The 26,473-nt window shown below is 43.1% G+C and overlaps 1 protein-coding gene across 3 annotated transcripts in view; it reads right to left on the bottom strand.

The window, feature by feature from the left end:
• LOC311230620 (constitutive coactivator of PPAR-gamma-like protein 1 homolog) overlaps positions 1 to 25,711 on the bottom strand; it is a 138,919-nt gene extending 113,208 nt beyond the window's left edge. For 2 of the 3 annotated variants that reach the window (XM_084316955.1, XM_084316956.1), the window contains exons 1-5: positions 24,908 to 25,711; positions 16,891 to 17,137; positions 15,524 to 15,606; positions 11,644 to 11,826; positions 1,675 to 1,765 (exon numbers count right to left, since the gene is read on the bottom strand). In XM_084316955.1, coding sequence (XP_084173081.1) covers positions 1,675 to 1,765; positions 11,644 to 11,826; positions 15,524 to 15,606; positions 16,891 to 17,137; positions 24,908 to 25,381 — 1,078 coding nt within the window. In that variant the 5' untranslated portion in view covers positions 25,382 to 25,711. The remainder of the gene's footprint in view (positions 1 to 1,674; positions 1,766 to 11,643; positions 11,827 to 15,523; positions 15,607 to 16,890; positions 17,138 to 24,907) is intronic. The other variant, XM_084316957.1, reaches the window with a different exon arrangement.
• Between the last annotated feature and the right edge of the window lie 762 nt (positions 25,712 to 26,473).

Genomic DNA, 26,473 nt, shown 5'->3' with positions numbered 1-26,473 from the left:
TAGCAGCGGGTTTGATGAGAGTTTCCCCGATTGTGTGTGGCTTTTTTGCCCGAGCAATTAAATATGCCACCTCATATGAGGCCTTTTGCGCTTTCGCAGGGACTGATGTTTGTGTATATATCACCTTGTTTTGGCCTAGCAACTCTCGCTCTTTTCGGCGAAAAAAATCAACGTGTTTCTCAGCGAGAGAGGGGTGCTTTGTTTTTAAATGCCGTATCATTTTGGAAGGCTTTAAGCTTTCATTCGAAAGGACGTCGGCACACACGACACATTGAGGAAGTTGCACCTCGTTCACAACTTTACATATGAATCCATGTTGGATATATTCCTCACGATATTTTCGATATCTATGACTATAGGTAGGCTGTCGCTGGTCCAACTTTGGGTCGGTGCTTCTTTGTGTCGCACTTGGCCCTGGTCCCACATCATCCACATGGCTACTTTGACTATCACCTCCTCCCAATCCCGTGTCAGTTGATGGCCTTTCTGGCGGTGGAACTGCTTCTCGACTCTCCTCCGCTGGCTTCTCTGCTTCTCTGCTTTTTGCCGCAATTAACCAACGTTTCATTTTGAATTTGAGCTAGCTAGCAACAAGTATACATTTGCAACCGAAATTCAAATAACCACAGTGTGTGTCGCTAGTGTCTCGCCGTACCTCAAGTCAATCAAGAGTTTTATTTGTCACGCATACGAGTATACAAGGTGGTCTTGCCCGCAACGATTGTGCATAATAATATATAATAGAATCCAATAATACCTGTCACGTGCATTATGTATACGGACCATGGAAATTCATAGGCTGAATATTATTTATTATCATTTATTAGCATTTCTTTTTACCAGTAATGTAATTTTTTTTTTTTTTTTATTATTATTATGGGACATTCTGGAAATCATCTCGCGGCCCTCCCGTGGCTGCTCGCGGCCCACTTTTGGGTCGCGACCCCAACTTTGGGAACCACTGCCATACACAATATACTGGTCCCATACACTATATACTGGTCCCATACACAATATAGTCTGGTCCCATACACAATATAGTCTGGTCCCATACACAATATACTGGTCCCATACACTATATACTGGTCCCATACACAATATAGTCTGGTCCCATACACAATATAGTCTGGTCCCATACACAATATAGTCTGGTCCCATACACAATAGTCTGGTCCCATACACAATATACTGGTCCCATACACAATATACTGGTCCCATACACAATATACTGGTCCCATACACTATATAGTCTGGTCCCATACACAATATAGTCTGGTCCCATACACAATATACTGGTCCCATACACAATATAGTCTGGTCCCATACACAATATACTGGTCCCATACACAATATACTGGTCCCATACACAATATACTGGTCCCATACACAATATACTGGTCCCATACACAATATACTGGTCCCATACACTATATACTGGTCCCATACACAATATACTGGTCCCATACACTATATACTGGTCCCATACACAATATACTGGTCCCATACACAATATACTGGTCCCATACACTATATACTGGTCCCATACACAATATAGTCTGGTCCCACACACTGTGTGTGTGTGTGTGTGTGTGTGTGTATGTGTATGTGTATGTGTATGTGTGTGTGTGTGTGTGTGTGTGTGTGTGTGTGTGTGGTGGTGCCAGTGGAACATACCTGTGTGAGCAGGGAGCTGGGGGTGTCTGCTGGCTGCTGAGTAGTATTCCACTGCCTTCTTGAAGCGGAAAACTTTGTCATCAGTTCTGGACTGAAAGAAAAACAGTGAACATGAGAAGGAGAGACAGGCATTAGACTAGACGCCCCGGCTGGAGGAGCAGTGAGTCCATAGATATCTATAGATATCTATAGAACACTAGATAGCTTAAGGCGGAGTCACCAGCGTCACTGAACCGCCGCCATCTTGCCCAGGTCAGCCTTGAGTGAGAGTGAGTGAGCTGCACAGACAAAAATACTCATAACTCGCTGAAATATTGACGGATTTACAAACGGGTTGGTTTGCTATAAACATCAAAGATGTAGTTATGATACTGCATACTTATAAAAAAAAAAAATTTAAAGATGTTTTTTTTTACAAACCGCTTGAATCATAGCCACGTTAATAATGCTTGTAATAAACCAAACCGTTTGTAAATCCGTCAATATTTCAGCGAGTTATGAGTATTTTTGTCTGTGCAGCTCACTCACTCTCACTCAAGGCTAACTGGAGCAAGATGGCGGCGGTTCAGTGACGTCGCTCTCCATTGGCTGGCAGCGCGGGCAAGCTATCTAGTGTTCTATATATATCTATGAGTGAGTCACTCACCGGGTCCTCAGACAGAGACAGGCATTAGACTAGCCGCCCCGGCTGGAGGAGCAGTGAGTCACCGGGTCCTCGTCTCCCGCCTGGACTACTGCAACGGGGTCCTGTCCAGGGTCCCAAGCAAAACCCTGGACAGGCTCTAGTATGTAAAAAATTCAGCTACAGGGTTCTAACCCGCACCAAACCCTGGCAGCACATCACCCCCCCCCCCCCTCATCCACCTCCACTGGCTCCCCATCAAATCCTGCATCGCCTACAAAACCCTCCATTCTCTGGCACCTCAGTACCTCACTGACCTCCTCCACCCCTCCACTCAGCCACGGTCCCTGCGATCCACAGACACTGGTCAGCTCTCCATCCACCCGAACCAGACTGCAGATCTTCGGGGACAGAGCTTTCAGTGTGGCAGCTCCCACCCTCTGGAACTCCCTCCCCGCAGAACTCCGCACCGCCCCCAACTCTGGACTCATTAAAAAAAAAAAGCTCAAAACCCACCTCTTCAACTTGGCCTTTAAACCCCTAAATTCTCACTTTGTATGTTGCGTCTGTCCACTATGTTTGCTACTTTTGTTATTTTTTCCCCCTATGTAAAGTGACCTTGGGTCTTCTGAAAGGCGCTATATAAAATGAAGTTATTATTATTATTCAGACAGAGACAGTGAAGGAACACTTCAGATAATGACGCCACAGATGGCTGACTGTGGGCCCGGGGTTTGGGCCAAACGTCGATGCATCTGTTGTTACACATGTGGATCAGAACCCAGGACTCACACAAAAACATCTAGCAGCCATCAACAGGCCATTTGTAACATTCAGAACCGTACGATTTTATTCCGGAAATAAAAAATAACTATCTACAGCCTCGTTTTCAGAGTGACATCTGTGTATTTTTTTTATACAGTAGGGTTTTCTATGCGTTTCTTAGGTCCAGTAGGATCGTGAACTTGGCTCACGTGATGAGAACCGTTTAAACATTCATTCCCAGTTAAAGGAAAGAAATGAAAATGACCAAACCTGGAGATAAGTGTTTTTTCATCCAACAGTGACGATTTGAAAAAGGATCCATGTGCTGTACATCTTAAACGTTTTTATTTATTTTTTTATAATCTTTTTTCCCCCTTATTTTTTCCGTTTTTCTCCCCTCCCAATGTTAAGTCTTTATGCCAATTCTCAATCCCCTTCCTGGTCGTTGCGCACTCTACCCCCTACCGTTGGTCTGGGAGGGCGGAGACTATCACATGCTTCCTCCGACACATGTGTAGCCAGCCCACCACTTCTTTTCACCTGGCAGCGCGGACTCTCACTGGGAGAGTGTAACGTGTGGAAGGTCACACTACCTCTCCTAGATCCTTCCCTTGCTGTGCAGGCGCCCCGACTGAACTGTAGGAGTGGCTGTTTACAACGACCAGGACCCACCCTCGCCGGGTTTCCCACCCGCTAACACTGCCAATTGTGCTAGTATGGACGGTCGGCCAACCCGGAAGCGTGTATATTTTCCCTAACAGACTTTCACTTCCGCGTTCGGGATGCGCAATCCGATTGGCCACTGACATTTCTCTCAGCGCCAATCGCGTTACTCCTATTTCTGCCTCTAACAGCCTGCTAGCTAGCTAACGCTTAGTTCTATCACTGGTTAAGCTTGGCGACTCTTTCGAAGTTGGTTAAGGTTAGAGTTTGGAATCAGGGCTGGTGGTCTATCGCCCTGCTCTAAGACAAACTCTAACCTTAACCAACTTCGAAAGAGTCGCCAAGCTTAACCAGTGATAGAACGGTCACAGAGGGGGGAGGGGAGGGGAGGGGAGAAAAACGGAAAAAAGAAGGGGTAAAAAAGATTATAAAAAAAATAAAACGTTCAATGTACAGCACATGGATCGTTTTTCAAATCGTCACTGTTGGATGAAAAAACACTTATCTCCAGGTTTGGACATTTTCATTTCTTTCCTTTAACTGGGAATGAATGTTTAAACGGTTCTCATCACATGAGCCAAGTTCACAATCCTACAGGACCTAAGAAACACATAGAAAAACCCCACTGTATGACTTAAAAGAAATACACAGATGTCACTCTGAAAACGAGGCTGTAGATAGTTACCGTATTTTTTATTTCCGGAATAAAATCTTACGGTTCTGAATGTTACAAATGGCCTGTTGATGGCTGCTAGATGTTTTTGTGCGAGTCCTGGGTTCTGATCCACATGTGTAACAACAGATGCATCGACGTTTGGCCCAAACCCCGGGCCCACAGTCAGCCATCTGTGGCATCATTATCTGAAGTGTTCCTTCACTGTCTCTGTCTGAATAATAATATAACTTCATTGCGGTCACAGAGGCACTTCACTTAGCAAAAGCGAAAGGCCTCTCCTCTGTCCTGATTCTCCTAGATCTATCTGCAGCCTTCGACACAGTCAACCATCAGATCCTCCTCACGGCCCTCGCAGGAATGGGAGTGGCTGGCTCTGCGCTGACATGGCTGACATCATACCTCAATGACCGCTCCTACCAAGTGTCATGGAGAGGGACCCTGTCGGCCACCCGCCCCCTGGGGACGGGTGTCCCCCAGGGCTCGGTCCTAGGACCCCTTCTCTTCTCCCTCTACACTAAATCACTGGGTAACATTATCACGTCTCATGGCTTCTCGTATCATTGTTATGCCGACGATACTCAACTCTTCCTCTCCTTCCCTCCCTCAGATATCCACGTCTCTGAGCGGATCTCGGCCTGGATGACGACCAACCACCTCAAACTGAACCTAAGCTAAACAGAATTGCTCCACCTGCCGGCCAAATCCTCCCCCCAGACCGACCTTTCCATCACAGTCGAGAATGCAGCTATGACCACGTCCCCAACCGCCAAGAACCTTGGTGTTGTCCTCGACGACCAGTTGAACTTCTCTGCTCACATCGCAGCGACAACCAGAACCTGCAGATTCCTCCTGAGCAACGTCAGAAGGATCCGCCCCTTCCTGACAAAAGAAGCCATCCAACTCCTCGTCCAATCAACAGTCATCTCCCACCTCGACTACTGCAACGCACTGCGCTCGCTGGCCTCCCGGCCACTGCCACCAAGCCTCTTCAACTCATTCAGAACGCAGCGGCCCGCCTGATCTCAAACCTACCGAAGTCGGCCCATGTCACCCCACTTCTTAGGGACCTGCACTGGCTCCCCATTGCTGCACGAATCCGCTTCAAGGCCCTCGACCTGGCATACCGTGCGGCAAAGGGAACCGCTCCCGCCTACCTCCGGTCAATGGTCTCCAACTACACACCCTCAAGACCCCTACGCTCTGCATCTTCTGGCCGCCTCAGACCTACTCCTATCTGAGCTCCGGGCGGGTCATCAAGGAGAAGCCGCCTATTCTCAGTCCTTGCCCCACAATGGTGGAATGAACTACCCACCCGGTTAGAACAGCCGAAACCCGTCCAATCTTTCGCCGTCGACTAAAGACGCACTTCTTCAACCATTATCTGAAATAAAAAAATAAAATAAAAAGATATCTAACCCTAACTAACCTTACTGTCATGCATGTCCTAATAAACTAACCTACACTGTAGCACTCAACACTTTGATGAACATTGTTACTCAGCTGATAGAGTTGTGCCCTTCCTGATGACTTGTCGTACAGAACATGTAAGTCGCTTTTGATAAAAGTGTCAGCTAAATGACTAAATGTAAATGTAAATGTAGAACTAGGCGTCACGCGATTGGCGCTGAGAGAAACGTCAGTGGCCAATCAGATCGCGCATCCCGAACACGGAAGTGAAAGTCTGTTAGGGAAAATATACACGCAACCCGGAAGCACCACAGCTGGATTCGATCCCACTGTCTCTATGGTGGTAGACAGACGCTTAGTCCGCTGCGCTACCCGGCCGCCCTATCTTGAACGTTTCTGATGGTTCTTAAAAAGGAATAGCTGTTGCTGCTTGTTGATTTGCCGCGACAGAGCGATGCAACAGATGGATGAAACGTGGACAACTGAAGGCCAATTTATACTCAAATCATATGAGATTATGATTCAGATTATGGCCATAATTTAGGACAGGGTGGTATATTTATTTACAGAGTATCAAGGTATACCGCCATGGATCCATATAAAAAAGGTCTGGATTTTTAACATACCATCATCAACAATATATACAAATCATAAGGTATATGATGTTTTTTTAAGATAATCTAAAAAGATCTTCCTTGCAACAGTATTAAAAAATATGTTGGGATAAGATTTTGATTAAAATACCCTTGTGAATGAAAAAAGCACCATGACAATTGTATTACCAAAACAAGACATCAAATAGCTTCTACATTTTGGGGTGGGGGGTTCAGTGCCTTGCTCAAGGGCACTTAGGCAGGAACGTGGGCACCATAGATGTAATACCAGCCACCCTTCAGTAACCAGCTCACAGCTGGAATACACTCTCCCCTTCCGTACGTAGCGTTCTGTGAACTACTCAGTGGTGGAAGAAGTACACAGTTCCTGTACTTAAGTAAAAGTAGAAATATTAAAAGTAAAAGTCCTCCATTCACATTCTACTTAAAAGTAAATGTAGAGATTGAGAAGTATTTGCTATTGAATGTGCACATTCTACATGACGTTTGTGTATCCATTGACCTCTATAGGATGTGTTAAAGTGGTATGTGGTCCAGGTATGTTGCTCTGATTAAAGGTTGTGTTAAAGTGGTATGTGGTCCAGTTATGCTGCTCTGATTAAAGGTTATGTTAAAGTGGTATGTGGTCCAGTTATGCTGCTCTGATTAAAGGTTATGTTAAAGTGGTATGTGGTCCAGTTATGCTGCTCTGATTAAAGGTTATGTTAAAGTGGTACGTGGTCCAGTTATGCTGCTCTCATTAAAGGTCATGTTAAAGTGGTATGTGGTCCAGTTCTGCTGCTCTGATTAAAGGTTATGTTAAAGTGGTATGTGGTCCAGTTATGCTGCTCTGATTAAAGGCAGTGTTTCCCCTATATGCATTCAGCAGCGGCTGAATTAGGACCGCCGCTGCTATGAACTAGACCAGGGGTAGGCAACCCTAGGCACGCGCGGGGGCATTTTCATAGGCACAGGGGGCAGCATTAGCATTTAATATTTTTTTTTTTTTTGCTTTGAAATATTATAGTGAAATATTTTGCACTGTTGTCGCATTTATCTTGTTGAAATCCTCCCACAGGTTCTTTTTACTACCACATATTTAATTGAGACCCTTTATTTGTTTATTATTTCAATTTAGCTGGAAATACATTGCTACATCATTCAGTAACATTTGCAGAGCCTTATAACAAAAACATTATTACGGTCACCATTGTGACCAGTGGGATTAATCAACAAATTAAATCTATTTCATTCTATTTCATTGAACATTGCAGATGTTAAAAGCAATTTTCTTTTACTCAAAATGTGAGTATTACCAAGTCAACTTGTGTTCTTAAAACAATGACAATAAACATAGTTTTATTAGGTTGAAATAATGTGGTTGTGTACTTATTTTTCTGTTAACTTATTATGGATTGAAAACTGAAAACCTTAATGCACAGTAACTGAACTCAATATTTTTAAGTTCTGGTAACTTATTATTAAATTTTTTTTACAGTGTAGTCTTGCGATCAATCAAAACTTATTTACACGATATACCTCACATTCACCCTCCATTCACATCCTGGTGTTCTCCTGGTGTTCTCCATTAGGCCTGTAGGTGGAGCTATGACAGCACACGTACAGTACACACACCGATGGTGTGTGATGTGTCCAAAAATGAATGGGCAAATGTGAGTGAAATGGTCGCACTGTATGCAGCTGTTTGTCTGCAGCTGTTTGTCTGCATTGCATTCCCCCCCCCCCCCCCCCCCAACTCAGATTTAGGGTTGATACAACCATCATAATAATATTGTTAATAATAACAATAACAATAATGATGTAATAATGTAAAAATGATCATTAAAAAGACCTGATTATGAGGAACAAAAATACGATGCATGACAGGCACTCCATGTCAAAAAGGTTGCTGACCCCTGAACTAGACTATTAAAAAAATATATATATTTGTGTTATCATTTCATTTGGGCTGTGGGGGGTGCTTAATGTAAAAGACTGACCCGAGGAAAAGGCTGCAGGGAGAAAGCACTGCAGTCTAGTCGATTTTGTGTTTTGAGCACAAAGTTCATCATAGATCTAGCCTCTTTATTTTGTTCTCAAAATGCACCAGATTGATGCATTTAACTTTAAAATGTAAAAAAATTTGGGCGGCTAGGTGGTGTAGTGGGCAAGGCACTCGCCACCAATGTGGTTCGCGTGTTCGAATCCAGCTCTCCACATTGTTTTCAGTTTGGCTGGTCGTCCGTACTAATACAATTGTATTAGAGGGTGGGAAACTGATGGGTGGGGATCGGGCGTTGTGGACAGCGACTCCTACAGGTCGGTTGGTGCGCCTGTGCAGTAGAATCAGGAAGTGTCGGGGGCAGCGTGAGCCTCCCACGCGTTACTCCTCGCCACTGAGAGATCGAGCTGCGCAGGTGAAAAGATGCGACTGCTGTTACCTCAAGTACCGGAGGGGACTTGTGCTCTGTATGACTTAGTCCACATTGCAGCCGGCTTGTGGGAGGCAAGAAACAGCGTTCGTGACAGGGGAGGGTTGAATTGGATGATACGAAATTGGGATGGGAGAAAATATAGAAAATGGGAGAAAAAGTGGATAAAAATGGGGGGGGGCATGCCCGCGGACCCCCATAGAGACACAGCACCGCTGCTGAATTTCTTTTCAGGGTAAACACTGAAAGGTGATGTTAAAGTGGTATGTGGTCCAGTTATGCTGCTCTGATTGAAGGTTATGTTAAAGTGGTATGTGGTCCAGTTATGCTGCTCTGATTAAAGGCCATGTTAAAGTGGTATGTGGTCCAGTTATGCTGCTGATTAAAGGCCACGTTAAAGTGGTATGTGGTCCAGTTCTGCTGCTCTGATTAAAGGTGATGTTAAAGTAGTATGTGGTCCAGTTATGCTGCTCTGATTAAAGGTGATGTTAAAGTGGTATGTGGTCCAGTTCTGCTGCTCTGATTAAAGGTGATGTTAAAGTGGTACGTGGTCCAGTTCTGCTGCTCTGATTACGTCCTCTTGAAGTTGACAGGCTTCAAATGTGAAAATATATCATCTTCATAAATTTTTTATTTTGTATATATTGTGTGTTCTATGCTAAATCATTTTCTTCAAAGTAACTAGTAAACTGATGGGTTCAGATAAATGTAGTGGAGTAAAAAAGTACAATATTCCCTTTGAAATGATTTGATTTTGATTTGAAGTCTTTATTTCGAACATGCAATGAATACAACAAACAATAACAAAAAAGAAAAACAACTCAATCTGCATGTTCGAAAAGGAGTAGGAAGAAGTATACACTTATTTAATCCTACCCCTTTTCCACTACTCAAATGAGTGTACTATTTTAAACATAAAAAAGAAAAGAAAAGAAAAAAAATATATATACATATATATGCAAAACAAAAAACAAAAACTATATATGTATAAAATAAAATAAAATAGAAACAAAATAAAAATGTAAACACCTGTGAATATCAAGTCCCTTCTTCATCCCTGTACCTTGTGAACATAATTTCCTTATACATCAGTTTGAATTGTCTCATGTTTGGACATTGCTTTAACACCACATTAAGACTGTTCCACAGTTTCACTCCACATATTGAGATGCAGTGTTTTCTCATGGTAGTGCGTACGTTTAGCACCTTTAAATTGTGTTCTCCCCTCAAATGTACTGGAGTAAAAGTATAAAGTTCCCTAAAAATGAAAATACTCCCATAAAGTACAAGTAGCTCGAAAGTGTACCTAAGTACAGTACTTGAGTACAAATACTTAGTTACTTTCCACCACTGGAACTACATATACAGTAGGGGTGTAACAATACACAAAAACCACGGTACGGTACGTACCTCGGTTTTGAAGTCAATGTTCGGTACGGGTTTTCGGTACAGTGGGGGAAAGTTTGGCTTCCCATGTTCCACTCAGGGGTGATGTGTGTGCAGTAACTAATTGTACTTATTACATAGCGTTTTCACATTCGCCGAAATGCTTGCTTGTGATTGGTCAATAGCCCCCGACAGCGGTGAATTATTTTTCGATAACCACCGGTGATTATTGTTTTTCGCAGCTGGAGTAATCAAGCCCCACTGACACACACTGTTTCAGTGCAGCCAATCAGACACACCTGCCGGGCTGCCCGCGATAATAATAATCACTTTATTTGGGCTGACAGAGCCACAGAACTGCGATTTGTCAAATGAATTAGGTATATTGTTAGTAAGTTAGCCATGTAATAAGCGGGATAATGTATAGCTATACTCGGTCATCATCGCAAAATAATTGACCTTCACTGACGTTTAAAACACCTCGCCGAGGCGGCTCTGTATTTTAAACTCTGTGTCGGTCAATTATTTTGCGACAATGACCTCGTAGCTATACATTATCCCTTACTTGTAGGGCTGTCAATGAATATTCTATATTGAAATTAACCCATTCTCCGTCATTCTCCGCCATGCGTAATCTACCAATGACGCCTAAAGGCGTCTTTGAGATCAATATTTCATATTTTCGTTGTGGTATTCACATTTCACCCACGGAGTCTTGGCTGGTGCTGTAGGACTCCGCTCAACTCTGCAACGCTTCAATACCGCCACCTCGTGGCCGATCGACGAGTTGCCAAAACCGGAAGTGGCCGGAAGTGCTTAGTCCGTCCCCTATTCCGTCCGGCCACTCGCTATCGCTCCCAGGACTCTATCCAGACACCGTGGATATCGATCCGTTGCCATAACTCAATAAACAACATGATTGGACGTATATTAGTATTATACAAACCGGAACTGGATCACCTAGATCAACATCACATAACTGGGATCTGTTTGCGCCAGTGTGATCGCCCAACGGTAAGAGGAAGCTGCCGTGAGTTTCAGCGTTTTTGATTATTATTATCCATACAAACTGCTCTGATCTATATATCACCCATACTACATGAATCATTTAACGTCGGTCATTGAATTATAAACGACCCCCCCCCCCCCCCCCCCCGGTCACCAGCAGATGACCAGTCATGACGTTTAGGATCATGTACAGTTGAAATTTTTAATATAATGTTGATCGGTATCAAACTGCATTTGATCATCTAATATATGCATTTATGGCTATATCTCACGTTCTATGAAATACAGCAGAAAACGATAAAAACATATTTATACTCTGGATGGTATTTTAGTATGAATGTGTGAATGAAAAAGTAAAAAAAAAAGTACGGATGCGTGTACCTTTACACCCCTAATATACAGTATAATCAGGCCTACCTGTGAGTGCTTGAAGATGTCCTTGGCGATGGCGTCCAGGTCGGCCATGTCTTGCATGTTGCGGACGTAGTCGGCCACTGCCTTGATGACCACGTCGCAGGGGGGGAGCACCAGCTGGTGGGCGCGCACCTGGTGGAGGGACAGCAACCAATCAGGAGCAGTGATGCAGCGGTGACCTATAACCTCCAGGCAATGATCACAGTAACACCGATAATCAACAATGTACTCTAGACTAGAGCCATATGGAATCCGCGTTCATGGAATCGCAGAATTGAGCAATAAAATGGAATCAACTGTAAAAAATTTTTTTTTTTCTTTTTGGACTTGTAAAGCACTTTGTTCAACTTTGTCAGTGCTGTAAAGTTTAAACCTTTTTAAATCTTAGACAAACAAAACACTTTGCTTTCTAGGGCTGTCTTAAATACTTCGAAGCTTCGTTCGATGGCACAAGCTTCGAACATAAAAAAAAATCGAAGTGCGTGCGTGCGTGTGTGCGTGCGTGCGTGCGTGCGTGCGTGCGTGCGTGCGTGCGTGCGTGCGTGCGTGCGTGCGTGTGTGTGTGTGCATGGGGCCATTGGGTGGGGCCGGGGGACAAATACACTGGAGGAAAGTAACCCAGCTCAGCACTGCCCAAATTATATCATCACTATTGCCTGTTTGAAGGATATCATCCTCAAACACATATACACCACCTACACGCCTATTCTCAGTCCTTGCCCCACAATGGTGGAATGAACTACCCACCCCAGTTAGGACAGCCGAATCCCATCCAATCTTTCGCCGTCGACTAAAGACGCATTTCTTCAACCATTATCTGAAATAAAATTTAAAAAATAAAATAAAAAAAATCTAACCCTAACTAACCTTACTGTCATGCACTTGTCCTAATAAACTAACCTACACTGTAACACGCAACACTTTGATGAATATTGTTACTCAGCTGATAGAGTTGTATCCTTCCTGATGACCTGTCGTACAGAACTTGTAAGTCGCTTTGGATAAAAGCGTCAGCTAAATGACTAAATGTAAATGTGAATGTAAATGCCTTGTAGAATTCCACACATAAGAAAGAAAGATACTGGGATGAATAAACAAAATAGGAAATAAAATGTAGAAATGCATGCAATACATAAATAAATATGAATCTCCATATATGAAATAGAACATTTAGATAAGGTGCTACTGAGATATTTTGGTGAGTTCTTTGTTTTTTTGTGGAAGTAGCCCTTCTTAATCCGGACCTTAATCCGGACCTTGTAGACTGACATAATTCTGTGCATAGTTTAGTCTACACAGGCCATATTTCAAATAATCAAAATCTTACTTCATTCATCTTAAACATTCTTGATTTGGGGGATTGGTAGTTCCCATGAAATCTGAAGTTGTTCAAACGACAACAGCGATCCACCTTGAATTAAATCACACTGTGTTGGCTGCGTCACAGTCACGAAAGGGGCTACTTAATTCATTAATCCAATCCACTTTATTTATAGAGCACATTTAAAAACAACAAAGTTTACCAAAGTGCTGTACAAGTCCCACAAAAAAAATTATATAAAAAAAGCTTCGAATTAAAATCGAAGCTCGGCCCCTAAGCTTCGATTGCCAAAAAAAAATTCGAAGGTCAGCCCTATTGCTTTCATGAAATATTTTGAGCCGTCATTTGAGGCTTTATAAAAGCAGCACAATGAACACAAATCTGTCAGTGCCGAGTCCGACCTCATCTTAAATAACAAACAGCATTGCTTGTTGTAGTTAACAAAGAGAGGCAGAGTTGATTTTGCTAAAAAAATTATATATATATATATATACCGTATCTTTTTTTATTTTAATTTTTTTTTAATAATCAAATTTTATTTTCATATTCGAATCCCATGCCCATCGAACGAAGCTTCGAAGTATTTAAGAGCCCTATTAAATGGACTGTTATATCTTATTAAATTGTGGACATTTATTCATTCCCACTTATTAGACACTATTTTCTGATGGTAAAATGAGCGTGAAAATACAGAATTCTGAAATATTAAAACGAAAAAAACTGAATTTGGAAAAAAAAACTGAATTTGGATTTTTTTTTACGGGTTTCATATGGCTCTACTCTAGACTTGTTGTTATTTTGTGTAGCATTTTATACCCAGTTTAATCACCTGTACATTGTATATATATTGCTATCGCACTTTACCGTTAGATTTGCACTCTGGTTGGATGCCAACACATTTGTCTGTACATAACCTGCATATAATCCTTGTTACATATCTGTAGACACTATATCTATATCTGTACATATCCCTTACCTACTCTTACTAGTTACACTGCTGGCCAGTATGACTTACTACCATAGTGTCTTTATACCTGTATCACTGTACACATTAATACTACAACTCTGTACATACATCCGATTAGCACCATTACTCAGTAGTACTAATTTTATTTATATACTTTATTATACCCAGTATAATCACCTGTACATTGTATATTACTATCGCACTTTACTGTTACAGTTGCACTCTGGTTGGATACCAGACTTCTTTTGGTTGTACTGTATGATGACAATACATTTTAATCGAATCGAATCTAATCTAATGTAATCTGATCAACCTACCACCAGGCTCCTCTGTAGAACATGCCGGGTTTTCCCTCCTCGATCGTATAGGCCGCTCGCATCAGCATCGGCTGACGGCTATCGATAGATGGATTGATATTTTACCTAAACGCAAGATACATTTTCTTTGTGGTCGTGGTAGAAGCCTTGCACGGTGTCAGTTGCATAAACTGTGGTGTCTATGATGAGCAGTGAATCACCGTGGTTCTGCTCAAGGCCGACCAATAACCAGATTCAGTAAAAGACCAGGCACATTCGCTGGTCGGTAAGAGTCTGGCTTTTTATTTGAGAGTGTGTTTATTGGAGGTCTTGCTGCATATCGTTTAGTCTGCTACCCGCTATAAATATCCCCCCCGAGCGATGCAGCAAAGAACAAGCTGGCTGCCGTTTGGAAATGAAAGTACAGTAACTTGGCCACTGTTCTCGTCACTAGATTAGATTCAAAGGTATTGTCATCATACAGCACAAGCACAGTACAACGGAAATAAGTGTGGCTGGCATCCAACCAGAGTGCAAATGTAACAGTAAAGTGCAATAGTAATATACAATGTACAGGTGATTAAACTGGGTATAATAAAGTATATAAATTAGTACTACCGAGTAATGGTGCTAATCAGATGTATGTACAGAGTTTTTTTTTCTTCTTTTTTTATACTAATAAAAATATCGATAATTATCGATATCGAACGATGTGAAAAAGGTTATCGTGATGTATCGTGATAACATTTTTGGCCATATCGCCCAGCCCTAGTGCTCCTGGATGTGTCTTTCCCAAGACGGGTCTCTCTTGTTTCTGCCACATGAGAACAAAAACACTGCAGAATCCCTACCATTGTAAAACCACATCTTTCAGTAAGGGGTCTTTGCAGACACCGTGGCCAAAGTGGCCATTACCTTTCATTCCTTGTTCCACCCTACATTGTGGGAAGCATAGTTTTGAGTGTCTCGAAAAGCGCTATATAAATGTAACGATCATTCATTCATCATTCATTCATTGCTCATGCTTACATTATCAGTAGCGTGATTATTCAAAAGCACGGTTGTGTTTTGGACACGGTAACAGGACCGTTTGTGTACGATGTTATATCTCCCACGACCATCATAAAGCTAGCTTACCTACAGTACAGTGAGTTCCACGTGTTTTTCCAAGTCCCAAGATGCTGATCAAACGGTTGTATTCTGGAGCCTTGTTCCGCGTCATTAATCAAAATATTCATAGTCCATCAGAGGCCTATTCGTGCATTTTGGGCCAGTAATCAATCATCAAGCAAGTCTTACCTTCAAAGATGCTAGCGGATGTTCTGGACCCAATAAGCTCCAGTGAAAGGCAGCCAAGTCTTCATCAGGCAGTATGTGGTTCCCTGTAAACATGAACACATTTAAATAAGCAGGCCTCTCTTTTTTGGGGGGGGGGGGGGGGGGGGGGGGGGCTTCAACCGGTGATCAGGCTCCTGTTTCAACTGCAGCAGATCATTTTTTCTTCTTCTTTAAAAATCTCCCTCTTTCTTCTTCTACCAATCTAATTCAGGTCCAAAATATAAACGAGTTCATAATGGAAAAACTGATAATTGAACATTTGCAAGCAACGTGAGCTTTCGGTGACGTAGTCGTCAACCCTGAACAGGCCTACTCTGCTTTCTTCATTTTATCCTCTCCTGTTGTTGTTGCAAGGTCGAGAAAGCAAGAAAAAGATAATCATTTCATTTCACTCTACGCTGAAAGAACTGTGCTGTGATGTGACAATAAAAAGATACTGATTCAGAAAATTCATATTACCCATTTACATTTTTACATTCACATTTAGTCATTTAGCTGAACGCTTTTATCCAAAGAGACTTACAAGTTCTGTAGGACAAGTCAGGAGGAAGGGAACAATTCTGGCAGCTAAGGGTCAGTAAGATTGTTCATCAAACAGTGTTAAACTTGAGTGCTACAGTCTTGAGTGCATGATAGTAGTAAAGACTAGGGCTGTCAGTTTATCGCGTTAATTAGATTAATTAATTACACAGCAAATTATCACGTTATGAAAATAACTTAAAATATTTATATATATTTTTTTATCTCATTCATTCCATAGGAACGTAGAATACACATTTACAGACTTTTTTTTAATATGGTCCATTTGCATGTTCTTGGTATCTAATTCTAGGGACATCTATGGATCTCAGGGAATGTATTCCCAGTGTCAGAAATACTGTGTCTGTTACTAAACTTGAGTAAATTGTAATGAACCAAATGAGAATATCAATAAAAATAAATGTATCTTTAACTGTGAATAACACCATGCTAAAATTGACCAGACCTGAAAAATCTAAGCAAATGAATAAAGGGAAGATGATTAAACAGAAGGTTTTGTAGATACAGTACTGAATTCTGCCATCCGGACACATGCCATTTGAAATATGATTGTAGTCAATATAGAATATCAGGCCTAAAATGGTTATGCGATTAAAATGCGATTAATGAGAATAATTAATTACAAATCCTGTAATTAATTAGATTACTTTTTTTCGCCTGACAGCACTAGTAAAGACATTATTAGCATAGTAGGTAGTAATATAGTAGGTAGTAATATAGGCAAGGTGGAGATTCCTTAGTTAACAAAGTGCATAATAGTAGAAGAGGTTAGTAGCGAGAGTACCAACCTAAGAGTGATGCGAAGATGACGAAGCGGTTTGGGTTGAGGTCCAGCTGCTTGGCCACCTCGTGCATCAGGTACTGGCTGGTGGTGAGGCTCTTGCCGTTGCGGCTCAGCTTGAGGGCGTGGGCACTGAAGTAGTGGGGCACATCGCAGAGGGCGTAGTCCGAGTCATAGGCCACCAGGCCGTGGAACCCGTTCTCCCTGCATAAGGCGATCACTTCCAGGTGGTGGTCCTCCACGCTCTGGACGACCTGGGGGAACCAGGGGAGACAAGGAACCGGACGTTAAGGAACCAGGAGAGACAAGGAACCGGACGTTAAGGAACCAGGAGAGACAAGGAACCGGACGTTAAGGAACCAGGGGAGACAAGGAACCGGACGTTAATGAACCAGGGGAGACAAGGAACCGGACGTTAAGGAACCAGGAGAGACAAGGAACCAGACGTTAAGGAACCAGGGGAGACAAGGAACCGGACGTTAATGAACCAGGGGAGACAAGGAACCGGACGTTAAGGAACCAGGAGAGACAAGGAACCGGACGTTAAGGAACCAGGAGAGACAAGAAACCGTTACCGGACGTTAAGGAACCAGGAGAGACGTTAAGGAACCAGGAGAGACAAGGAACCAGACTTTAATGAACCAGGAGAGACAAGGAACCGGATGTTAAGGAACCAGGGCCCTCATTTATCAACAATGCGTAGAAAGTGTACTATTTCCGTTCCTACGCACAGGAATTTAGAATGTGTGTATGCACAGAAAAATCGGGATTTATCAACCTTGCATACACAGGTCCTACGCTCCTCCGTGTTGATAAATACCATTTGTTCTTACCGTCAATGCTCGTGCATGATTATCCATATTTGGTAATGAAACACCCCCATGGGATGTGAAATAATGGTCTAACCCGAGCGAACTCTGAGAAACTTCACTGAGAGGGAGATTGTTCACGGAGGTCTAAGCAAATAATTTAACGTGCTGTCGAACCAAGAAGACACAACGCGTGTTATGGGAGAAATACGCGACAGGCTGTCGGACTTGTACACGGTGATGTCAGATATCTACGGCTCCCGACCCTAAGACCATTGCTGCAATTCTGCCTGGACATCTCAAAATACTAATAAAGACCGTTAACCACTGTTTGGCGTTGATGTCAAACTGTCAATGTCATTATAACCATGCTGGAATATGAATGCCTTTATTCGTTTCATTCGATTGGCTACCGGTTATAATATGATTTGTAGAGGCATAAAATCTATTTTGTTGTCTGTATTACGTATAGCCTATATAAATTATATATGCATAGCCAACATTATGCATTTTATGCAACAGTAATTTGCACATAACGCAGCATGTCACACGGAGCCCCGCGAAGCCTGCATACAGTAAACTAACTTGATCGTTAATATAACTGTTGTCCTTGTATCTTTACGCTCATGAAAACATTTAATAATATTTATAGGCTATAGGCCCTCGTTTGGCCATAATAGCCTATTCTCAAATGGCTAAATCTCCTCGCTGACGGACCCATGTATAGCCTATATATCATATCATATTCCTATATGTCTCCAGGGAATCGTGGGGCTCGGGGAAGAAAGTTCAAGTTTAATAGTTGTCATACAGAAGTACAGAATACTTTTATACAAAATGCTTCTTACTGTTTCGCTCCAGAGACTGTGTTAGACAAGATAGTATGAAATAAAATAGTATAGCATGTAAAATAGAAGTAAAAATAGAGGTCACAGTGTTCAGTATAGACATATGTACAATGTTCGATGCAGAATAGAAGTAACTGAGTTACCATACAATATACAATATACTATGCAATGTACTAATATACAATACTATATAGTGCAGAGCAGAAATGGGATGAGGTACAATTTAGGTACAATTTACAGTAAGGTGTACGAGTTGTAGTGCAAATCCTTTATCAATAAATATAAAGTGTAAAGTGTGTTTAGGTGTTCTAAAGTGTGTAAAGTGGGTGCTGCAGTGAGTTGCCCGTTTAAAGTGAGTGTGTGCGTGTGGATGTGTGTGCTGTGTTCAAGGGAACGCCTGCTATAGCCTATCCTTTATAATATTATTAGGGATGCTCGATATTGGTTTTTTTACCGATACCGATATTCCGATATTGTCCAACTCTTAATTTCCGATACCGATATCAACCGATATCAACCGATGCCGATATATGCAGGGTTTCCCACCCCAAAAAACGGAATAATTTCAGGTAACTAATAATTTCACTGGATATATATATAACAAATATTGTTATTGTTTTTTTCTTTTTTTAAACCGATACCGATATTTTCCGATATCACATTTTACTGCCGATATCGGCCGATAATATCGGACATCCCTAAATATTATGCTATTTTATTTACAGTAGTCTATTTATGATTTGTTTCCATAGCCGGTCTCAGTTATGCTGTGGTTGAGATGGGTCGTGATTAATGAAGCTGATAGGAGACTGCTTCTCCTCGGCTATACGAATTAAAGGAAAGCCACGATTGAAAATAATGTACTTCCTTCTTGACAATAGCATATACTATAACAATAATACAAGAGTACAAGAACAATGAATCTCACTGCCATGTAGCCTATATGTATAGCATGCCTATGTGATCAATAAAAACGCGAACTTGAATTCTAAATATTATATTTATGTTGTGTCTGTCCACTATGTTTGTTACTTTGTTATTCCCCCCCCCCCCCCTTATCTATGTAAAGCGACCTTGGGTCTCTTGAAAGGCGCTATATAAAATGAAGCTATTATTATTATTATTATTATTATTATTATTATTATTATTATTACGTCTGTGCGGGAGCTCACAAATAGACTGTCTTAGTCTCAGTGAAGTTTCAACGGAGGTCATCTATTCTAACCAACAAAATGAAGTAGAAAGCATTTCGTTGTGACCAATCTTATTTAGAAACATGACACACAAAATAATAGTATTTAGCTTTTTATTTGAAACAATATTTAATCGCGTTTGGAGGTGGGTGTTCTGCGTCTGCCCCCCTGTGCCAAACAAGCAGGCCAACCTCTTGTACTGTCGCTATTTTACAATGAACTATAATGAATTACGGTTCATACAGAACGCCAGTGTTGAAACTAATGCACGGAAGCTTATTTCCGCGTTGAAACGAATGCATGAAACTGATGAAAGCATAATGCCGTCCGTCTGCAGTCTCCATCTTCTACCACCGGGCACCAGGTACGCATGGTCTGAGCTGAGCGTAGATATGCATATGCACAAAGTAAAGCACACGTTCAAATTGATAAGTCCCACACTTTGCTTAGAAATGATCGTACGCACGGGTTAACCGTTACTCACATATCTGTGCGTACGCAACATTGATAAATGAGGGCCCAGGAGAGACAAGGAAGGAACCGGACATTAAGGAACCAGGAAAGACAAGGAACCATACTTTAGGGAACAAGGGGAGACGAAGAAACCGGACGTTAAGGAACCAGGAGAGACAAGGAACCAGACTTTAAGGAACCAGGAGAGACAAGGAACCAGACTTTAAGGAACCAGGAGAGACAAGGAACCGGACGTTAAGGAACCAGGAGAGACAAGGAACCAGACTTTAAGGAACCAGGAGAGACAAGGAACCGGACGTTAAGGAACCAGGAGAGACAAGGAACCAGACTTTAAGGAACCAGGAGAGACAAGGAACCGGACGTTAAGGAACCAGGAGAGACAAGGAACCAGACGTTAAGGAACCAGGAGAGACAAGGAACCGGACGTTAAGGAACCACGAGAGACAAGGAACCGGACGTTGAGGAACCGAAGCTTCAACATGAATCTCTGAAATGAGACACACATTATCATAGCCACTCATGCAAAGGCGACAGTGGCTCAGGAGGTAGAGCGATCGTTTCGTAATCGGAAGGTTCCCGGTCCAATTCCGACTCCTCCCAGCAGCGTGTCGAAGTGTGCTTGAGCAAGACGCTTAACCCCTAACTACTCCTGATGAGCAGGTTGGCACCTTGCATGGTTGGCACCGCCGTTGGTGAGTGAATGTGTGAGTGAACTTAAAATATGGTAAATAATTTATTTATATAAAACTACTAACCAGGACAAGTCAGCTGTTAGAGCTTGTTATCTCTAAAATAATTCTGTAGAAAAATGCAAACAAATCAGCTGTCTCAATCTGTTACAGCCACAGCCAGGGCCGTTCTCTCTCCCCTGTCTATCAGCAGGTCCCCGCTATATGGTTCCTCCTAGTGATGCACCGATGTGAAAATTGTGGCCGATACCGATAACCGATATTAATATATTGCTGTTCTGGCCGATACCGATATTTACCGATGTCGATATCTCTGTATAGAAAACACTTTTTTATGATAATCAAATAAAGAGCTATTTTCCAAAACGCATACGTTTTTTTTACTTTTGTAACTTATTTTCAGAAATTACTGATATTTTGAAACTTTTTTTTTTTTTTATCCACTTTTTCTCCCATTTTCTATATTTTCTCCCATCCCAATTTCGTATCATCCAATTCAACCCTCCCCTGTCACGAACACTGTTTCTTGCCTCCCACAAGCCGGCTGCAATGTGGACTAAGTGATACATAGCACAAGTCCCCTCCGGTACTTGAGGTAACAGCAGTCGCATCTTTTCACCTGCGCAGCTCGATCTCTCAGTGGCGAGGAGTAACGCGTGGGAGGCTCACGCTGCCCCCGACACTTCCTGATTCTACTGCGCAGGCGCACCAACCGACCTGTAGGAGTCGCTGTCCACAACGCCCGATCCACACCCATCAGTTTCCCACCCCCTAATACGGCCAATGTGTATTAGTATGAACGACCAGCTAAACTGAAAGCAATGTGGAGCGCTGGGCTCGAACAGGCGAGCCCAGCGTCTCCGCATTCGTGGCGAGCGCCTTGCCCACTACGCCACGTAGCCGCCCCATATTTTTTAACTATTTAAGGCCAAAACATGTATAAAACAAATTATAAATAAAAAAAAAATGTATCTTGATATCGGACCGATACCGATGTGTAAACAAAACGGCCATATCGGCCGATATTATATCGGCGGCCGATATATCGTGCATCACATGTTCCCGCTTCACCCTCAGCCTGCCTATCTGGGCCGGTCTACACGCCTGAGACTCTTCACGTCATCACTGAGCCAGGATAAGAGGCATGCGCCCCTGCCACTCCTGGTCCGAGTGTTGTTTCACCTGCCTCTGGACCTATAGTAGCTGTTACACAACTATTCTGTGTTACTCCTTGTGTTACATGTATGCTCAGTATTCCGCATCATACTTACTTACCCTTGTTCTCCGGTGTGTAGGATCACACCTCCGGCCTGCACCCCCACCCCTGGACATCACCAGCCGGTACTATCCCGGGACCTCATGGACACACGACGCATCCCTAACCTGTACTCCCTCACTGCCTGCCTTGTCGTCTCTACAGGGTTTTACCAATAGGCCTAAAAGAAGAAAAAAATGTGTTTCCGGTTGCCGACCGACCCTGCCGATTTAGGTGCTACCCAATTTATTTTATGAGTTTAAAAAAATATATTAAAATGAAAAAAAAAAATGAAAAAAAATTATATATTTTTTTCAATAAAGTTTCATAAAAATCTTAGTCAAACCGTTAGTATTATGGATATTAAACATGCTGGCAGAGTACATGCATCCATGTTGTTTGTTGTGAACATTTTAATTAAATAAAGAAATTCCCTATCCATAGTCGCCGTGGGAAAGAATAAAAATTAAAAATTAAATAAATTCCCTACCTACCCATGGCCTTAACTGACAACCAACAGGAAACAAACAATATTTTCTTTTATGCCTTAAATAACCTAAACCGCCTCATTCTCCTGTGCCTTGTGTTCTGCTCAAGGGTTCTCTAGACACCACCCCTAACACAATCATCGCAGATATAAAGTGCAAGAAGCGACCACTACTATACAGGGATTGATAATAATCACCAATGTTGGCCGACACGGTGACAAGGAAGCAGATGAGTGATGATGATGGGGATGAGTGACGCCAGTGTGGAGCCAATAGCAGGGTTAGTTCTTCCCCTCTGCTCTGAAACCAGCCTATTACAGCGAGGCAAAAAGGTAGGCTTTCCGATACAGCAACAGTAAATCTGACATGACCCAAGTATGAGCAGCTCAGGCTATTTCACCACATCCAGCACATGAGCTCCTGGACATCAGTGGTGCGTTCTCATTCATGAGGAGAACGGCTGCATGTTGAAGGAGAACAGACTGAGGGGCAGCTCACTCTCTCTCTCTCTATCTCCTCTCTCCCCCTCTCTCCTCCCCTCTCTCTCTCTCCCTCTATCGCCTCTCCCCCCCTCTCTCTCCCTCTCCCCCCCTCTCTCTCTATCTCTCTCTCCCTATCTCCTCTCTCCCCCTCTATCTCCTCTCCCCCTCTCTCTCTCCCTCTCTCCTCTCTCCCCCTCTATCTCCTCTCCCCCCCTCTCTATCTCCTCTCCCCCCCTCTCTATCTCCTCTCTCCCCCTCCCCCCTCTCTCTCCCCCCCCCCTATCTATCTCCTCTATCCCCCTCTCTCCTCCCCTCTCTCTCTCTCTCCCTCTCCCCCCTCTCTCTCCCCCCTCTCATCTTGCCCTTCCAGTGATTTTAGGCAAGTCAGCTGTCTTTGCTCGACTACCAGCCGTCTGAAAACTGAACAGAGCAGAAGGAAACCTCTGAATGAGCTGCAAGACACTGCCTGCCATGTCACTGGTTAGCATGAGTCAGGTCGACCGTCAACGACACGACACCACGTCTGAACACCTTTTTAACCCTTTCACTACCTACCACACTGCCAAACTAAGGGTTAACCCTTTCACTGCGACAATACAGAAGGTTAACCCTTTCACTGCCAACACGACAAAGGGTTAACCCATTTCACAACCACACACTACAGAAGGTTGACCGTCTGGTAGTGTGTGGTAGTGAAAGGGTTAACCGTCTGGTAGTGTGGTAGTGAAAGGGTTAAGAGTTGGAACCAGAGACAGATGTGTTAGGTACTAGTCTATATATGTCAGGTGGGGGAGGCTGTTAGCCCCCAATCAAGCTGACAATGATAGCGAAACAGGGCTGTTAGCTACTAGCAAGCTAGCCAGACAGCTCTGCTAATGTCAGTAGTGAGGGAAGAATTCAACAGGCAAGTGACAGTATTCTAATGTGTTAGTAGTACTATTGTACTAAGACAAGTATTCTATTGAATTAGTAGTGTACTAAGACAAGTATTCTATTGTATTATTAGCATTGTACTAAGACAAGTATTCTATTGAATTAGTGTACTAAGACAGTATTCTATTGATTAGCATTGTAATAAGACACGTATTATATTGTATTAGCATTGTACTAAGAAAGACACGTATTATATTGTATTAGCATTGTACTAAGAAAGACACGTATTATATTGTATTAGCATTGTACTAAGACACGTATTATATTGTTACTAAGACAAGTATTCTATGGATGCTCTATTCTAATGTAGTTTATATTCCATTTTATTTCATTCCACCTTTTTATTTTATTCTACCGTCTGTAATTGTCTTGTATGTGTGGGAAAAATACTTGGCAATAATAAAGACCTTTCTGATGATTCTGACAGGCCGCATAGAATAGAAGCATCAATAGAAGAGAATATAACTGTAAAATAAAACATTTAAATAGGCCAGGGCAGGGCTGCTACAGCAAGCTAGCCAGACAGCCCTGCTAATGTCAGTAGTGAGGGAAGAATTCAACAGGCAAGTGACAGTATTCTAATGTGTTAGTAGTACTATTGTACTAAGACAAGTATTCTATTGTATTAGTATTGTACTAAGACAAGTATTATATTGTTAGTATTGTAATAAGACAAGTATTCTATTGATGCTCTATCTATGTAAAATACAAAAATAAAAATAGGCCAGGGCTGCTATAATAGCAAGCTAGCCAGAAAGAAAGCCCTGCTGCTAATGTCAGTAGTGAGTGACTGGGGAGGATTCAACAGGCAGACAGGTGACAGACAGGACAGCCAGGCTCCAGAACCACTCACCCCGATGTGGACCTTGAGGAGCGCCAGGCGGACGCAGTGGGCCATGCACACCGGGGGCAGGAACCACACCTTGGGCGGCGGGGTGCCCTTGTTCTGGACGTGCTGGATGATCTGCTGCGCCGTCTGCCGCTCGTTCACCTGCCGCTTCACCCACTCGTGCAGGCGGCCCTTCTCCAGGGCGCCGTTGAAGACCACCAGCATCTGGATGTTGCCCTGCAGGCAGGCCCGCGACAGGGCGGCCAGGTACGCCAGCATGTGGTTCCACTGGCCCCCGCTCACCCAGTCGGTGTAGAAGCCGCCGTAGAGCCGGTGCAGGCAGTGCTCGGCGTCCAGCAGCAGCCGCAGCGGGGTCTGGGGAGCTCTCTGCCGGCCGCCTCCCACCAGGCTCCCGCGGGCCAGCTTCTGGAGCTCCACGGGCACCACGGCGGCGGGACAGTGCGTCTCGATGTACTCCTGGAAGCCCTGCACGCCCATGTTTAGTTTAGATGATCCCGGAACGAGGAACTCAAACTTTGTGTACTACACACACACACACACAAATTAATAAATAAATGACCGAATATAAAACCAGGGGGGGTTGCTTCATGCAGGGAGGCGCCTCCTCTCTCTCTCCCCGCCTCGCAGTGAGTGACAGCCGGCTGTGTGACTGTGTGTGGATGTTGGCGGGATGGATGGATCCGAATTTAACCAGATATGGTTGTTGTTGTTTGTTTTGAAGCGTTAACTAGGGTTTTTGGTTAGTTATTTCTCTTGTTTTGGCTCATGGCTGCTGTCTGCTGAGCGGCCATGTGTGTCGCGTCTCACGGAGCCATGTCTCCGGCTGCGAGGCGGGAGCTGTGATGCGAGGCTCGCGGACGATCCGACTTCTCTGAACGGCTCTTTGGTTACGAAGGAAGGGACCAGGGAGTCATACGAATGGATGAATGAATGGATGGATGAATGAATGAATGAATGAATGATTGAATGAATGAATGAATGATTGAATGAAAACTTTATTTTACAGATTGCAGAATGGGTACAATACAGTACGGCTCAATACACACAATTGTTAAGGGGATGCAGACCAGAGAAAGACGTTTGTCTTGTTTACATCAGGGTCCCCCATTTTCAATTCATATTGACATTTATGACATACACAACATACATGACATTTATGGCATAGGGACATACAGGTATTTAGTACTGATACATTTGTGACATAAACGGTATTCAAATATACAGTACTGTTACCCATAGATCCTGGCAGAGTATATACATATGATGGGGAGGGGACTGTACATTAGGAGGGGGTGGGTGGGTGGGAGAGAAATATACATACGGTGGGGAGGAGACTGTACATTTGGAGGGGGTGGGTGGGTGGGAGAGAAATATACATACGGCGGGGAGAGATACATGCGGTGGCGGTGGGGAGGAGACTGTCTATTAGGAGGGGGTGGGGGGTTTGGACATTTACGGTGGCCAGTTTCGAATTGCAGCCTCCCGTAGGTGCTCTTTAAGAGCGGTTTTGAATGTGGGTAGGGATTCACATTCCTTTACAGCTTTGGGTAGGGCGTTCCACATTGATGT

Source organism: Notolepis coatsorum, assembly GCF_963971535.1.
Source record: "Notolepis coatsorum genome assembly, chromosome: 6".
Lineage (NCBI taxonomy): Eukaryota > Metazoa > Chordata > Actinopteri > Aulopiformes > Paralepididae > Notolepis > Notolepis coatsorum.
This window is presented reverse-complemented; position numbering and strand designations above follow the sequence as displayed.